Genomic DNA, 15,251 nt, shown 5'->3' with positions numbered 1-15,251 from the left:
AGAGCGAGAGCTGAGCGAGGCTGAGCGAGGTTGGGCTTGGACCTTCTTGGCATTCGTACAGCCCCATGCTGGTCGAGTCTAGACTCTGCTACATCTACCTACTCGCCCTACGAAGAGATCTTCCTCCTGGACAGTATTGCGCATCCGTCATTGAGTTGATCCCACGCGTGAGCCTCCATACAGGCCTGCCGACTCAGCCGTACTGCAGGCGCCGTTCGCTCGCGCATTTCGCTTTCGTACCTGTCGATGGCGGCCTTTTGGTCCCCACCCGCGTAGATCTCCGCAATCGCTTCGACGAGGTGGAAGATGTCGAGGAGTCCGTGGTTGGCTGCCTCGCCGCGGTCTATCCTGGTCAGTACTTATACTCCTGCAAGGAGGGGATGAGAAACATACACATCACCATGGCATGGGCAGCATCGCTAGCAAGAGTGACTCTACCGTCCCTATTATTCCAAGGCAAGCACTCCCAGTCGGCGAGATTGATCTCCAGGACCGGTGTGCCATCCGGAATTCGTTGGATAGCATCGTGCAAGAATAGGGCAAACCCGGTTACGCGCTTCTTCATGTTCACCAGTCTCTCTTCATCTATTTCTGGGACTTCGTCCTCGCGCGTCTTCACGGGCCAAGACAGGTTGATTTGCACGCGCCATAATCCGCTCTGATTGTTTGCCGGCGTCTCCAGGATCGAGAACCAGAAGAACACGCCTGTCTCAGGATGACAGCCTTGGAAGAGCAGGGGATCCATATTCCGTAGAGGGGCAGCTTCTTCATCCGTCAAGTCCACCGCAACACCGGTAAATCGCACGGGAAGCTGGGCGTTGCGAAAGGCATCCGGTCGAAGAAAGCGCCGGACTGTCGAGCGACTGCCTTCGACGCCCACGACGAGCTTCCCAGCGATATTCTCTTTCTCCCCCGAGCCGCTTTCAATAGCAATTTGTGGCCTGCCATCGTCTCCGATGAGGATCCCGTCTACCCGTTTCCCCCAGTGTACGTGCTCCTCGATGCCGACGAGTAAAGCCTTGCGCATCTTCTCGCGGTTAACACGCCATCGCTTGGAGGGTGGGATCTTGAACTTCGGCTCGCCCGTCGCGAGGTTGATGAAGAGGAAGTTTCCGTTGTCGTTGCGAGCAACGTCGGGATCAACCTGGGCGTCTTGGATGCGTTGTAGAGTTTCTTCGGGGAGGAGGGACTGGATGTATTGCAATGCCCAGTGCAGGGTGATTGCCCAGCCCTGGCCGCGGCTGTCGGGGTGAAGGTCTCGCTCGTAGATTTCGAAGGGAATGTTTCTCTGCCAATTCATCAACGTTGGAGCTGCGAAGTAGGTAGGGGAGAATGCAAGATGTTACTTGTTTGAGAGCCTGCCCGAGTGTCAACCCGACTATGCCAGCGCCAACAATGAGAACCGGTTCCATCTTCGCTTGAGTCGCACATTGTGGAGAGACAGAGAGGGAGTCAGCAGGGAGTGCGAGAGAAATACAAGTCCAGAAGGAGCCGAGTAAGCAGTGCGGGGAACCTGATAGGAAGAGCCGATCGGAGTCGGACCGACGCATAGATAACAGGGTTTCTCTTGCGACGGTCTGTTTATCTCTTATTTATACTCCAAGCTCCTTGCTGTCACCAATCAAGGCGGAAGCAAGAATCCTGACCATGGCTGCCCACGAATCGCTCAACCCGCTGCATCCCTCGGTGCTCCCCTTGCTCGACCCCGCCTTTGTCAACCTGTACAACACCCACGTCGCCAACACCCCAAACAAACCCATTGACCTTTCCATTCTCCGGTCGAAATACTCCGTCCTCTACTCCTACGGCACCGCTCCAGCACCAGAGCCAGCTCGCGTCTACGATTCCGCAGTGACCGGCCACAACGGCGAACAGATTCCATGCCGCGTCTACGAGCCAGACTCCCCGGGACCATGGCCTGTCCACATTGATTTCCACGGCGGCGGTGCGTCTCTCTCTATTCCCTTTGGTCCGTCCAAAAGAAAGCTACTGATGTTTGATGGGATAAAGGCTGGGGCCTCGGCGACCTCGACACAGAAGCCCACATCTGCAAGCACCTCTGCGTCAAAGCCAACGTCGCCGTAATCGACATCGCGTACCGACTCGTCCCCGAAATGCCCTTTCCTATCGGAATCCAAGACTCGTTTGCCGCGCTGAAAGACGTCTACAATACGGGCAAGGAGAAGTTCAACATCGATCCCACCCGGATCTCCCTCGGCGGTGTTTCCGCGGGCGGAAATATCGCCCTTGTCTGCTGCCATCTCGCTCGAGATAACGGAATACCGATTAAACTCGCTGCTGTTGGAACTCCCGTCATCGACGATATCTCGCGGTACGAGAGTGCAGCGGACTCGCCTTTCCCGTCAATGCGGGAAATGGAGCACGCGCCGACGCTGAACTGGGCGAGGCTCAAGTGGTTCGATACCCTGAAGTGGGAATCGTTGTCGGATGACCCTGCCGTGAAGGGAAAGCAGATGGAGGAGATAGGATGGTGGAAGGATCTCCTCTCCGCACCGGATTACTCGCGACTTCCGAAGACGGTCATCTACACGGCTGGTTGTGATCCACTGAGAGACGAGGGCGAGGCGTACGCAAGGAAGTTGATCGAGGCGGGGAGTGAGGTTGTCCAGAAGAGGTTTCATGGGGTGCCTCATCCGTTTATGCACATGGATAAGGGTATGTTCCTTCTTTTCCATCCAACGGTCGTGACCTTGCTAATTCCCTCATAGATCTCTGGCAAGCGAGAGAGTTCATTGATCTGACGGCAGGCCATATAAAGTCCGCTCTCCATAGCTCTTAGTTTCAATAGAGATGATTTCTATTTCTGCCTCCCCTCCATCTCAAACAACTGCTCCGCCAAAGGCACCACACTCTCCCTCAACCCCCGGAACTCCACACCAAGCACCTTCCTAACCTTCGTCGCATCACACCCATAATGGCCACCCCGAATCCTCTTCCCAGGATCACCCACAGGAATCCTTCCTCTGCACTTCGGTAATGCCTCACGCACAACATCCGCTATCTCCTGCGTATCATACGGCCCCTCGGTAACCAGGAACCGCTCATGCGCCGTAAATGGCGTCGTCAGTGCGCGCAAAGAGACGAGCGCTAGATCCTGGACATCAACCCAGACTATCCATATCCATTCACACAATTAGTCTCCCTATTCAAATCAAACGATCAACAGGCTAGCAACACATACCCGGCGCCTTCGTAGGCGGGATGCTATCACCGCTCAACACATCCCACACAATCCGATTGCTGGTGTTAACCTCACCAACCGTCTTGACAGGGTGAATCATCTTCCCAAAAACCATCCCCGGACAAAGCGTGACGAGACGGTATCCGACGTCGTGCGATGCAACGAAATTCCACGCCGCGCGCTCAGAGAGGGCTTTGCTCGCGCGGTATGCCGTTGCCTATCCCACCCATCAACACTCTTCTCTTTCTGGAACTGATAACTTTGCAGGTAAGACGGGAAACATACAACATTCTCCGTATCCCTCGCCTCCTCATAACCCAACGGACTCCAATCGTCCTCGCTATAGACCTTTCCCGGCTGCGCTCCTTTGGCGGCATCATACACCGCCGCAAAGCTCGACATGATGACGACCTTCTTGACTGAGGAGTGGGACGCCGCGACGCGAAAAATTGCCTCTGTCCCCTTGATAGCAGGGAGAAGCAGTTTGTGCTCGAACTCGCTCGGTTTGGCATCGTAGGTGAAGGACGAGGCGAGGTGGAGTATCGCATCGCATGCTTGGCCCTCTAGTGCCGCGGAGAGCTGAGCTTCGTCCGTGGGATCGGGGATAACGAGCAGGTCGAGGTTTGAGTTGTTGATACCAGCAGCGAGAAGGGTTTCGCGGGTCGCGGTGGCTTTCGACTCAGACCGGACTGTGCCGATGACATGGTGGGAATGTGAAAGGAGAAGGGCGATGCAGTGGGCGGCGATGAAGCCGTTTGCACCGGTTACGAGGACTCTCATTGCCATGTTTTCTTTTGCTAGATTATGGCTCAATTGGAGAATGGCAGTACAGCTATTTATCACACGTAGAAGGCAATTTGGTGTATCTTGTGGGGCCGTCGCATAGATACGGAGATAGAAGTCAGCCTTAATAGACATATCTAAAGCCCAGACTCTGTGTATCCGTCCCCGTCTCAGTCCGCCGCTTGCTTGCCAGTCTAGCCTCCATCTTACTTTGTGCCGGTGCACCGAGACCATTTGCGCGGTTGTTACGAATCCCGTAGATTCCACGTAGGGCTGTAGAGACCACGATAGCCGCGGCATTGACGGCCACGAGGGTGATTTTGGCGGGCGTGTATCTGTTCGCTTGTTAGATCTACTCCGAGCGTTCGATGGCGGCCAAATTTCCTGACTTACCCAGGGGCGTCTTTAGCCTGGAATGTTTGGGGCCCGATGATATTCGCTATGCTGAAGGCAGCAGAGATCAGGGTGGTTCCGGCGACTTTCATCGTATAACCCTTGTAGTTGGCGCCTGTCCATGCGAAGATCAAAGCGAGCGGTGCAACAGTCTGTCATATAATATTAGTCAATCTCAACGAGAGAAATATGTGAAGCATACCGCGTTGACCATGTAAATACCCGCCAAACACCCAGCCTGGTTGGTGGTCGGTAGGAAGCTCATGAGGCACGAGCCGAGCAGTGTCGGAACGAGCAGAATGTTGATCGAAAGCCAGCGGGAGTAACCCTTCGCAATTCCGTAGGTAGACGCCATTGTCGATACAATGCTCACAGTTCCAGAAGGCATGTTCAACAGTGCACTCTCTTTCGAGGTGTATCCAAAGCCCTGGATGAGAATTGACGAGAATGTAGTGATTACTCCACTGGGGATGGTAATCAGGATTGTCAAGAGAATCAACAACCACGTCTGCAAGTCACCGAACACCTCCAGGACCGCGGTCCAGCGAAAGACCTTTTCGCCAACGCCCGCCGAATCAAGCTGCAGGCGCTCTGCGATGCGAGCTTTATCTGCGGAAGAAAGAAATGTTGCTTTTTCGGGGGTTTCGGGGAGGACGAAGAGGACGAGCAAGGCGACGAGAAGGTTGACAATGCCGATCACAACAAACATGATACGCCACCCGGCCCAACCATCAGCAGGAGCATGCTGGGCTCCAAAGGAGATTAAGCCGCCGATAATCTGCCCGACTCCGAGGCCGCAATACCATAAGCCGAAGCGCGGGGTCGACTCGGCGCGGGTGTACCACATGCTCGTATACAGAGTCAACGAGGGCGCTATCACTGCTTCCATCATTCCGAGCAGTGTTCTGATCGCTATTATGCCGGCGTAGTTATGCGCTGCAGCAGAGCAACAGAGGAGAATGCCCCAGATGAGCACATTGCATCCGAGGACTTTGCTGATCGGATATTTTTGTAACAGGATCCCTATCTATTAGCTTTCTTTTTTTGTAGTGCGGATGTGACGCTTACCTTGAGGGATCTCAGCAACCGCATAGGCAATGTAGAATGCTGTGGCCAGCCAGGAAAAGTCGTTCCCTGACATGCCCAGGTCCTTTTGCAAGCCCATGATGTTTGCATACTTGTCTAATTAGTTAACCGCCAGGCTCAATGGGACGATAACTGACATTCAAGGAGACCTTATCCAAAAACTGGAGGAAATAGGTCAAGAACATGATCGGCAAGATTCGCCAGTCGATCCGCCGCAACAGGGCCTGGTCAGACAGTTCCATTTCCCCAGCGGCATACTCCGCCGAGGCCCTCTTTTCGTGTTTGGCGTCCATATTGGAGTAGATCATGCAACAGTTGCTTGAAGTGAAGACCTGACTTGGAGCATATAAGCCGGTGGTTATCGAGTCCAGGGGGCTGCTTATCTCCGTCGCATAGATAATCTTCCCCGCACTATCAACAGGGATGCTTTGTCCAGTCGGCTTCGTATCTGATAAATGCCGCAGAGATGGAGCCAATCGTATCGGGCCCGTCGGGAGGCTTGATCGCCTTGTTTTCATCATGACCTCCAAGCGGAGCCTCGCGATATTTATACGCCCACAAGGCACAACTACTCCTTGCATAACCCTGCCGTCAAAAGAATGCCTTCCCGAACAGATACACCCCTGAACGTGGCCGTCATTGGCGCTGGCCTGGGTGGCCTCGCAGCCGCCATTGCGCTGCGTCGTCAGCAGCACCACGTCACTGTCTATGAGCGCCATGACTTCGCTGGAGAAGTCGGTGCTTCGTTGAGTGCGGCTCCAAATGGGTCGAAGTTCCTGGAACGATGGGGGGTCGACATTGCCGCTGCAAAACCGGTATCTCATCCCGATTGAAACCCGACTAAGAGTAACCGCAGCTGATCGGTTTAGGTGATTTTGAAGAACCTCATCATGCATGAGTGGAAAGATGGGAAGGTGCTGAATGAGTTCGGACTTGGTGACTATAAAGCAAAATTTGGCACCGTGGGTTGTGCTTCGGTCCGTGTTGACGTTGACTGATGACAGTAGGACTACAACAATTTCCATCGCATTGACATTCATAAACAACTCCTGAAGTCCGCCTTCGAAGAGCCAGGCGAAGGACCGAAATGCATCCTTGAAATTAACCATAAAGCAATCGAGATTGACGCAGAAGCGGGCGTCATCCGTTTTGAAAACGGCCAAAAAGCGACTGCCGATCTGATCGTCGCCGCAGACGGTATCAGGGTTCGTTGTACTATTGCCATTTCGGAAGGCCCGTAATAGGCTAACGTTAATCTGTCAGTCCCTTACCAGAGAACAAATGGGTATAACGCCGCAATTCGAGATGTCCACCTCCTGCTGTTACCGCTGCATCATCGGCGCCGACAAGCTGCGTGCTCTGGGATTGGAAGACTACATCAACAATCAGGCGATCGAGTATTGGGGAGGCTTTGGCATAAACAAGATAGTCATGTCACCGTGCAGTGACGGCGATGTCGTCAGCTGTTACTGTTTCTACCCATCAGAGTACAACAATCTGCGAGACGATGGGTGGAATATCTCGTCCTCGCCGCAGCAGCTTCTTGCAACTTTTCCAGATCTGGATCCGAGAATGCGGACACTCATGGCAAATGCGGAGGATATCAAGATGTGGCGATGTAAGTACATCCAATCCGTGAGCTTGAGGGTGGAGAGAGAACTAAGAACGCAGTATACCGCCATCAACCATATCCATACTGGGTTAAAGGCAAGGTATGCCTTCTCGGCGACGCAGCGCACCCTATGATGCCAGATCAGTCGCAGGGCTCATGCATGGCGTTTGAGGATGCGGGAGCCCTGGGTTTGATCTTTCATCGAGATTTCCGACAGAAGTACGGCTTGGAACGCGGGCTCGCGCTGTACGAGAACCTGCGTAAACCAAGGGCAACGCGTGTACAGGAAGCGAGTTTCCGTGCGAGAGAGGATTTGAATGAGCGGATCGGATGGTCCTCTACTATGGATCGACCGGGGAAGTTGACGATCGAGGAGGTGTGCGGGTATGACATGGATAAGCATTTGGCGGAGCTGTTGGAAAATTACGTGTAGGGTGTTGAGCTGCTCAGGTTTAGACGAATACAAACCCGGGAAATTGTGTAAACCGAATAAACGCCCAGTTCCGTTCTCGACCCTGTGCCCATACTGTCTCCAGTAACTGTCGTGCCTGTTTAACGTGTCCAAATCCTAGCGTACCCTCCATGGCCATCAGTCGCTCCTTGACTACCATTTGTCCCTCAATGTCTGTACTTCCTGCGCCTGCAATGACAAGCGGAAATAGTAGACTTCCTTCGACGGGACTACCGTATGGGATAGGCAACATCGCCTCCATAATATTAGCAATAGCCAGCTTCACATTCGGATGGTCGAGGTCATAGCCTTCGACGATCTGATGAAGACGCAGATGAATTGCCCACGCGAAAGCTGTTGTGGCCTGGTGCATTTCATCATCCAAAGCGTGCGAATCCGGGTTCTGCTCTTGATATTCTCTGCGCCACGAGTCAAGCTGTCTTTGTACACGGGTAGCTGCGGCGCGGAAGCCGATTTCCGACAGCTCATCAACTCGGTTCTTTCGGTGGGAAGCGAGAAGGTTCACCATCCCAATAAAATTGAGGAGCATTGGATCCACTCCTGATATCACAGTAGAAGATGACGAAACCGGAAAAGAAATTGAGTCACTAGTTGCGGAAGTGACTAAATCATCGCAATTAGCGAGATCGTAAAGACTCGGGGAACCTCGAAGTGGTGGTCGGCATCGTGAGATTGTTGACATGGAATCAAGGTAGTGAAATAGTTGAAGACAAAACATCCCCTCGGTTGTATTCTCGAGGACCAGTTCGCCTAGTGATCGAAGGAGAGCACTAGCCGCTTTCAGATGCCACTTCCAGGCTCTGGACGTTCCTTCGAATAAGTCCGCAAGGCAAAGCAGGAGGACGGCGATGCATGTCTCTAGCGATCTAGATAGGTTCGTCTGGCTTAAGAGCAGGTTCACCTGGTTTAAGGCTGCGGTGCTGGTTAGCGCTGTTCGTCTCTGCTGCCGATGGCTAACTGAGCGTTTACCTCGTCCTTGACGCGATAGAGCTCGCCCCCAGATGGCGGGATAGACGCGTTTCCAATGACTACCACTAAGCCCCAAGATGACGCTAGTCACCATGTCCGAGGTGGCAGCCACGGGGAGCAAAGTTCTGAGGAACGGGTTCTCATCTGACTTGGCAGATCGTAATAGAGAGCGGGACACGATGTGCACGTAGTGGTTGAACAACGATATGTCCTCATCTGTCTGAAGATGTGGATTGAGCGGTATTTGTACGGGGAATGCTCCAGGACTGGGGATAGCGAAATCCAGAATCGGCCATGAGGGGTCTATGAGAAGGGAAGATTCGTCGTCGAGAAAGGCGGGTGAAGGCAGAGTAGGCAAATCCGCGGAAGGCAACGGGGTCGAGGCGACATCGTTAACATGAGAAGATGGAGAGTCGTCAGAGGAAAGAGAGGGCGAGGGAGACTTCCAGACACAGGAAATACCTAGGCGACGGCAATCACCGCATTGAGGACGCAGCTCGTCACACTTCTTCTTTCTTCTTCCCATCAGGACGGAATATAACTTGCGAAATTGGAAGAAACCAACCGAGATTTACAGGAAGTGCATCCTCCCCGCGATCGAGTTGCCCGGGGTCGACGAGACATTTGAGGCCTTTTCCCTGGCATTTGAGGCTCACAAAGATGGCCCAATCCTGGTAGCGATCAGAGATGCGTAGCTTCATGAAAGGACGGAGGCTTACGGGCGCATCGCGAGCACGGGGAAGATCCGTCGCATCGTTGTTTCTGAAGCGGTTAGCTGTGGTTGCAGAATGCCTCATTGTATGGCCATCAAGTTGAACTAACTGTATGGGCGCAACGAGCGCAAACGTGACTTGACGACATGATCGCAAAGATCTGTTGTCTGTTGACTGGGGAGTCTGGAGAAGAACACCAGAAAAGTGGAGAGACGCGATCTTATCTAGAGACTAGACGGGGCCGAGGATAAGAAAGAAACGGCGATAGGCAGCGCTGGGGTTGGAGTAGCTGGATTGGCTCCACCTGTCGTACTAGCTATTCTGGGTGATACTGACTACAACTATGGCTATCTCAACAGGTAAAAACTGATATCATCCGAGCAGCACGCTATATGCGCTGTAAATAAGCCTAGATGGATTTGTTCCCTGACAATAATCAGATAGTCCCTCCTACTAGGCCGTCCAGTTAACCAGACACCTAGAAAAAGAGTTGATAATTAGGTTGATGTTTGTGGGTGCTACGGGGCTACATATATATTTTGCTTGGTCTTTTATCATCAAACATCAAAGTCAGAACAAGACCCACATGTAGAGTCTGTAACATCTTCGATACTCCAAGACAACGTCTCGCACATTGAGTATCTACATATATCTGTTGACGCCAATATCATCCGCATCAGAGTCGAGTACAAGAAGTCGAACGGATATTGCTGGCGCATTGAGCTGCCGAACGGCGTAGCGGATGCAACTTGAATTGCCACGCAATATTGGCGTTTCTGAGACCCACCGATTATCTGTATGACATGAGGTTGCCACGGTTTCTTCAAGCCTTGACATGCCGGTTCGGTTGGGGACTCGCTGAGCACGACCTTTCAATTTTCGTAGTCAGAGACTCAGAATGTCTCAAACGCGTTTGACGAGGGCCTGGAACCCAGATGCCCCATAGGTAAGGGATCCTCCTAGCCAGGTCCTAAAAATGCAACGCATTCTTCTTGACGAGCTGACTGCTTCGAAACCTTCGAGGTCCATTGAGGGTGAGTCAAGTGACGCATTTTGAACGCGCTTCGAGCGTCTAGCATCTCGAATGAGTCGAGGACTTGAAATCCCTGAAGCTTGAAGCCTTCAACATTGCCGCTGTGGGCGCCTTGCATCGCGCTACTCCGTAGGTTCGCACTGGGTGGAGGTGGGTTCAAGATTCGTAGTCTCCATTCCGCACAGGGCTCATCTTCGGGCAAACCACCACTGCGATTCTGCTCTGAGAGGGACTTTCACTTTCGACGCTAAGAATCTGGATGATCCATGGGACCCCTTGCTGCATCCGAAGCGAGTTAGCAGATGACCCGGGTGTTGGGCAGGAACGGGTGTACTTAGTTAGCATCTTGCATTCTCCTATTCTGGGGACAGAAGATCTCAGATTTTCGAGAACCCAGGGCTCTGGGATGGGCAAGAACGAATCAGCAAGGAGTTCAGGTATTCGGCCCATCAGATAATTCAGATCAGGAGTTCGCCGCCAGATGGATGGAGACCGAGTGAACACCGGCGGATATAAGAGCCCGCCCAGTCAGAGGCCAAGGCAGAAGACTCCGGCCTGACCCGCGCCTGCAGGAAAATCCCGGAAGGTCGTTCCGCCAATCGGGGCGAGCTTCCGGGCGGGCGTCTCGACAACCTCAATTTTCACTCCCGATCCTTGGGTCAACCGCTGTCACTCCTTTGTTTGAGCTGAAGCGGACTGTCTATCCCCATCTGCGATTCTTCAGAGATGGGCGGCTTCCTCCTCACATGGGACGCCTGGCTCCTGCCCTTTCCCCCGCGATCGCCGTGCCATGCGATCGAATAAACGCCCTCGCCCTGCGGGCAACCATGCCATCTTTCGCGTCGTCTCCTTTCCTGGCCCTTCATCGGCCACGTCTGATCAGCGAACAGTGCCTTCGCCCGCGATGACGGCGCCCGATTCAGCACTTCCGCTGACTTCGTCGGAGTCCTCTACGCCGGGCTCCAAAATCGCCATCCCCCGTGTCTCCCAGCTTCGAACGTTCGGCAATCGACGCGTCAGGAGAGCCTGCCTCGAGTGCCGCAAACAGAAGACGAAATGCAACGGACAAACGCCGTGCAGTCGGTGCATCAGCCTCAGCATCGAGTGCACCTACATGGATGGAAAGCGGGAGGTGACGGAGAAACGGCTACAAGATCTGGAGAAACAGGTGCAGGCCTACGACAGGCTGCTTCAGGAGATCCAACCGCGAGTGGATAACCAGGACAAGGATCTCATCGCAAGGACACGAGCTCAAGTATGGATATGAATGCTCTATTGCAATCTCAGGAAGAGGGTTAACCAAGAACAGTTTGCGAGCCTAGAGCCAGATCCTGCGAATGTCGAACACGCGCCCCACCCTTCTACGCTTCCCCAGATTCGCTCCTTCGGTATCGAGTACATCCAGGAAGATTTTCACAAGGACAAGGGCTTGCAAGCCATTGGATTCATGGGTGGACCGTCGGAGATGTCATGGATCAATGAGTTGTACCAGGTCCTCGAGAAGGACACCCCATTCTTGGACAACGAGGCTTCGAACAAATCGCAATCCTTGACATCGGTCTGTTATTTTCTGGACGACGAGGAGCTGATTTTAGATCCAAACATCGATCCCTACGGACGACCACCGCGTCATATTGCCGATCAACTACTCGACTGCTATTTCTTCACCGTCCATCCGTCCTTCCCGATCATCGCCAAGATTCCGTTTATGCAGCAGTACGAGATGTACTACACGCGGACAGACATTCAGCCGACGAAGCGATGGCTTACGATCCTAAATCTGGTCTTTGCGCTGGCGTCGAAGTTTGCTCAGCTGGTCTCGAAGCCATGGGTTCTAGAAGCGGACACTCCGATGACTTGTTTCACGAGAGCGCGCAAGCTCAACTACAGCGAGAGCCAGCTGCTAGAACATCCCAATCTTCAACAGGTTCAAGTCGAGGGCCTGACGGCGTTCTTCTTGATGGCAATCGGTCACATCAACCGCTCCTGGAGAGCTTGTGGTGTTTCTGTTCGATCGGCCATTGCGCTCGGTGTGAATCTGCGCAGCGAGAGTAAAGAAACATCCAATCTCTCGAAAGAGATTAGATATCGGGTTTGGTGGTCGCTATATACGCTCGAGAACACGTTATCCATCATGACCGGTCGGCCTACGAGTGCACCAGACAAATACAGCACGACACCTCTGCCCATTCCTTTTGACGAGGAACAATTCAGGGAACCGATAGCCTCGCGCCTTCTCACGGACTTTCGGGCGCGCACTGATTACATGCAGGGCCTGACATCTCAGCGGCGGCCTAGTCCTATTGGGTGGGATTCGCCCAGAATGAACCCTGTTTTTGGGCAGGACCCGTTGCCGAGCCCGATGGATATTTCTCCCAGCAATTCCTTCTACTTTTTCTATTTCGTTGATCTCACCGTGATCATGCGTCGGGCTATTGACTCGCTCTACAGTCCCGGGTTTGCACGCCGGCCGTGGCTAACCATCAGCGCCTCGATCATGGATTTAGTTCAGGAGACAGACGAATGGCTAAGTCGTGTCCCTGCTGTGTTCCAGTGGAGGATGAGTCATCCTTCAACTCACTTCGAACGTCAACGATGGAGTTTGGCTTTTCGATTCTACAGTCTGCGCATCGCTCTCAGTCGACCGTCACTTTGCCGCTCCGAGCGGCAGCGATCTCCCAACGAAGCGTCAGCACTCAGTCAGCAACGGATCGCAAGGATCTGCATCGACTCGGCATGCGAGCTGCTGGATCTACTGCCAGATAAGCCGGATGCGCTTTGGCTTGTCCAGGTATCGCCCTGGTGGTGTGTTCTGCATTATTTCATGCAGTCTATAACCGTACTCCTAATTGAAATGGAGTTTTGTGTCCGGTTCCACGCCGATGGAGCGTCGCATATTACTCTGCATCTGGAGAAGGGCCTCGACTGGCTGCACAGCCTGGGTGCGATCAGCATTCCGTCTCGCCGAGCTTGGGAGGTTTGCAACAGCATATATAACCGCCTGTTCTTCGGGCCGGACCCTCGAGCGGCGGTGTTGTCAGACTTGCGCGTCTTCTCACCCGAGAGGGATTCGCACAGCTCCAGTCTCACCTCCCCAACAGCGCTGTCACCGGCTTTCGAGGCGGCCGAGTTTACGGATGGTGCGTCATTCGGCGAGCCATTCCCGAGGCTGCCGCATAACATGACGGTCCATCCTTCCATCCAGACACCGTATGATGAGATTCCCCTCTACAAGAATCCAAATTAGATTCGCCTTGATGGTTTGAGTCTGATTTTCTCATTTCTTCATTCTATATACTGTATGTCTGGCAACAAAACCTGCAAAGAACACGGCTGCATCACTCATACACTCATCATTTATATACTCATCGTGATTTGCATATTCCGAGGGGCTAGGCAGTTCATCTAGAATACCTTCACACCACCCAGAAAATTATCACCGCCTAGTCCGAACCCTTGGGACCAGCCCTCGCCGGACTTCCTCGCCTTGGCGATCTTCCAGAAAAGTGAACCCTATATCGATTAGCGTTGCATGATAAACGGCAGGATAGCATGACATAGAACATACATCATACACGCCGAGCAAATCGTCCTTGTAGACCTTTCCATCCTTCTGAATAAGCAGCCACGTCGTGGCCCATTCAAAGAACGCAGCTCCCCACTATGAAACATCACCATTAGCATAAGCCACCAAACCAAAGAAAAAAGGTCGGGAAAAACACACCCCAAACGGATCCACCGCACACCGATTCCCATGCATCATCCCAAACAGCTCCGAAAACGTCAGCGCCCCATCCTTATCGCCATCATACTTGCTAAACATATCCTCGAAAGCCTGCGGGACAAAACGGCCCTCCGCATCGAACGTCCCCGAATCAGACCCATGCTTCGCCTTGTATATCGAGTCGACGTACACGCGGAAGCGGGGGTCCGGGAGAAACGAGTGCGCCAGGCGCGTGGGGTAGCTGAAGTTCAGGTTTATGATTAGCACGGCGGCGAGCGAGAAGAGGATGTTGAAGCCGAGGTCGCGGAAGCCGCGGTAGGTGTCGGAGGGGTAGATTTGGCCGTCGCGGTCGCGGTCCCAGAAGAGGACGTGTTGTTGCATGGGTGTCTGGGGTGGGTGTTGTTAGTGGAACCTGCATATGGGAAAGGGGAGAGGGAGAGGACGGGGCGTACGAATTCGTGGAACTCCTTCATGGAGCCCTCGGAGGTGTCGCCCTCCACGACGTTTGTCCGGGCAACGCCGGCTTTCTCGTCGGTGTTCTTTGCTGGGAGGCGCTTGGATGTTACGGCGCAGTGCGGCGATGTGACGGGGATGTCGGATTCCGTATCCTTCTCCTTATCCTGATCCTCTTTCTGTACTTGGTGCTTGTCCACTCGGCTATCCTCCTTGGAGTCTTCCTTGTTGTCCTCCTTGCCGAGATCTTTGGTCTCTTTCTTGGTCTTGGGCTTGGAGCCTTCCTCTTTCTCAGTGTCCTTGCTCGAATTGGCATTCGCATTTGAGTTCGACCGCGAGGTATTCGTGCTATCATCCTTGTCATCACTCGAAGTCTCGCTCGACCGCTCCGTCGAATCCGAGTCCCCGACCTCGACCCCGTTATCCTTCAATTCATGACCAGGTCGATCCCCATCAACAAGCGCCTCCTTAAACGACTTCCCCTCAGCCTTAGGCTGCTCAGGCTCAACCGGCTCAGGGACATTATCATCGTCCGGCTTGGACTCGGGCGCCTTAGCCTCTAGCGGCTTCGACTCAGCGGCCGAAGGCTTCGCCTCAGCCGTAGCAGGGACAGTGGTGACATGGGGACCGGGAGAATTCGACGAAGGCATGATGGTAGCGGTGTTTGTATTTCTCGAGTGTGTTGCAGGTGGTGGATTGGTGTAAGTGGGACTCCGTAGGCGTCCTAGGTAGACTCTTGAGAGCTCCGGGGAGTGCAGGCTGTAGGGTATATATACCCGTCCGGGGCCGGCCATTGTGGACGGCGACGCTT

The 15,251-nt window shown here is 53.6% G+C and overlaps 7 protein-coding genes across 7 annotated transcripts; 3 read left to right on the top strand and 4 right to left on the bottom strand.

The window, feature by feature from the left end:
- Nucleotides 1-107: 107 nt before the first annotated feature.
- On the bottom strand, nucleotides 108-1,412 carry DSM5745_07936 (FAD-dependent oxidoreductase; the record flags this gene model as incomplete). The annotated part of the gene is made up of 3 exons (XM_026749952.1): nucleotides 108-343; nucleotides 394-1,288; nucleotides 1,347-1,412. The coding sequence occupies 3 exons, from the start codon at nucleotides 1,410-1,412 to the stop codon at nucleotides 108-110; spliced, it is 1,197 nt and encodes a 398-aa protein (XP_026601984.1).
- Nucleotides 1,413-1,647: 235 nt separating this feature from the next.
- On the top strand, nucleotides 1,648-2,800 carry DSM5745_07935 (alpha/beta hydrolase; the record flags this gene model as incomplete). The annotated part of the gene is made up of 3 exons (XM_026749951.1): nucleotides 1,648-1,945; nucleotides 2,011-2,676; nucleotides 2,730-2,800. 3 exons carry the CDS (start codon nucleotides 1,648-1,650, stop codon nucleotides 2,798-2,800), a joined length of 1,035 nt encoding a protein of 344 aa, XP_026601983.1.
- Nucleotides 2,801-2,818: 18 nt separating this feature from the next.
- Nucleotides 2,819-5,757, bottom strand: DSM5745_07934 (uncharacterized protein; the record flags this gene model as incomplete). Its single annotated transcript, XM_026749950.1, has 8 exons — nucleotides 2,819-3,132; nucleotides 3,203-3,419; nucleotides 3,488-4,122; nucleotides 4,196-4,320; nucleotides 4,379-4,530; nucleotides 4,581-5,401; nucleotides 5,447-5,555; nucleotides 5,602-5,757. 8 exons carry the CDS (start codon nucleotides 5,755-5,757, stop codon nucleotides 2,819-2,821), a joined length of 2,529 nt encoding a protein of 842 aa, XP_026601982.1.
- A 306-nt stretch (nucleotides 5,758-6,063) lies between these two features.
- Nucleotides 6,064-7,210, top strand: DSM5745_07933 (FAD-dependent monooxygenase; the record flags this gene model as incomplete). Its single annotated transcript, XM_026749949.1, has 4 exons — nucleotides 6,064-6,279; nucleotides 6,334-6,426; nucleotides 6,472-6,669; nucleotides 6,728-7,210. 4 exons carry the CDS (start codon nucleotides 6,064-6,066, stop codon nucleotides 7,208-7,210), a joined length of 990 nt encoding a protein of 329 aa, XP_026601981.1.
- A 318-nt stretch (nucleotides 7,211-7,528) lies between these two features.
- Nucleotides 7,529-9,314, bottom strand: DSM5745_07932 (Zn(II)2Cys6 transcription factor; the record flags this gene model as incomplete). The annotated part of the gene is made up of 4 exons (XM_026749948.1): nucleotides 7,529-8,460; nucleotides 8,518-9,028; nucleotides 9,093-9,188; nucleotides 9,237-9,314. The coding sequence occupies 4 exons, from the start codon at nucleotides 9,312-9,314 to the stop codon at nucleotides 7,529-7,531; spliced, it is 1,617 nt and encodes a 538-aa protein (XP_026601980.1).
- A 1,739-nt stretch (nucleotides 9,315-11,053) lies between these two features.
- On the top strand, nucleotides 11,054-13,510 carry DSM5745_07931 (putative Zn(II)2Cys6 transcription factor; the record flags this gene model as incomplete). The annotated part of the gene is made up of 2 exons (XM_026749947.1): nucleotides 11,054-11,518; nucleotides 11,573-13,510. The coding sequence occupies 2 exons, from the start codon at nucleotides 11,054-11,056 to the stop codon at nucleotides 13,508-13,510; spliced, it is 2,403 nt and encodes an 800-aa protein (XP_026601979.1).
- A 158-nt stretch (nucleotides 13,511-13,668) lies between these two features.
- DSM5745_07930 (uncharacterized protein) lies at nucleotides 13,669-15,090 on the bottom strand (the record flags this gene model as incomplete). Its single annotated transcript, XM_026749946.1, has 4 exons — nucleotides 13,669-13,776; nucleotides 13,832-13,924; nucleotides 13,988-14,374; nucleotides 14,440-15,090. The coding sequence occupies 4 exons, from the start codon at nucleotides 15,088-15,090 to the stop codon at nucleotides 13,669-13,671; spliced, it is 1,239 nt and encodes a 412-aa protein (XP_026601978.1).
- Between the last annotated feature and the right edge of the window lie 161 nt (nucleotides 15,091-15,251).

This window comes from Aspergillus mulundensis (assembly GCF_003369625.1).
Source record: "Aspergillus mulundensis strain DSM 5745 chromosome Unknown scaffold_8, whole genome shotgun sequence".
In the NCBI taxonomy this organism is placed as follows: domain Eukaryota; kingdom Fungi; phylum Ascomycota; class Eurotiomycetes; order Eurotiales; family Aspergillaceae; genus Aspergillus; species Aspergillus mulundensis.
The sequence above is the reverse complement of the archived record's forward strand: the minus strand, read 5'-3'. Positions and strand labels throughout refer to the sequence as shown.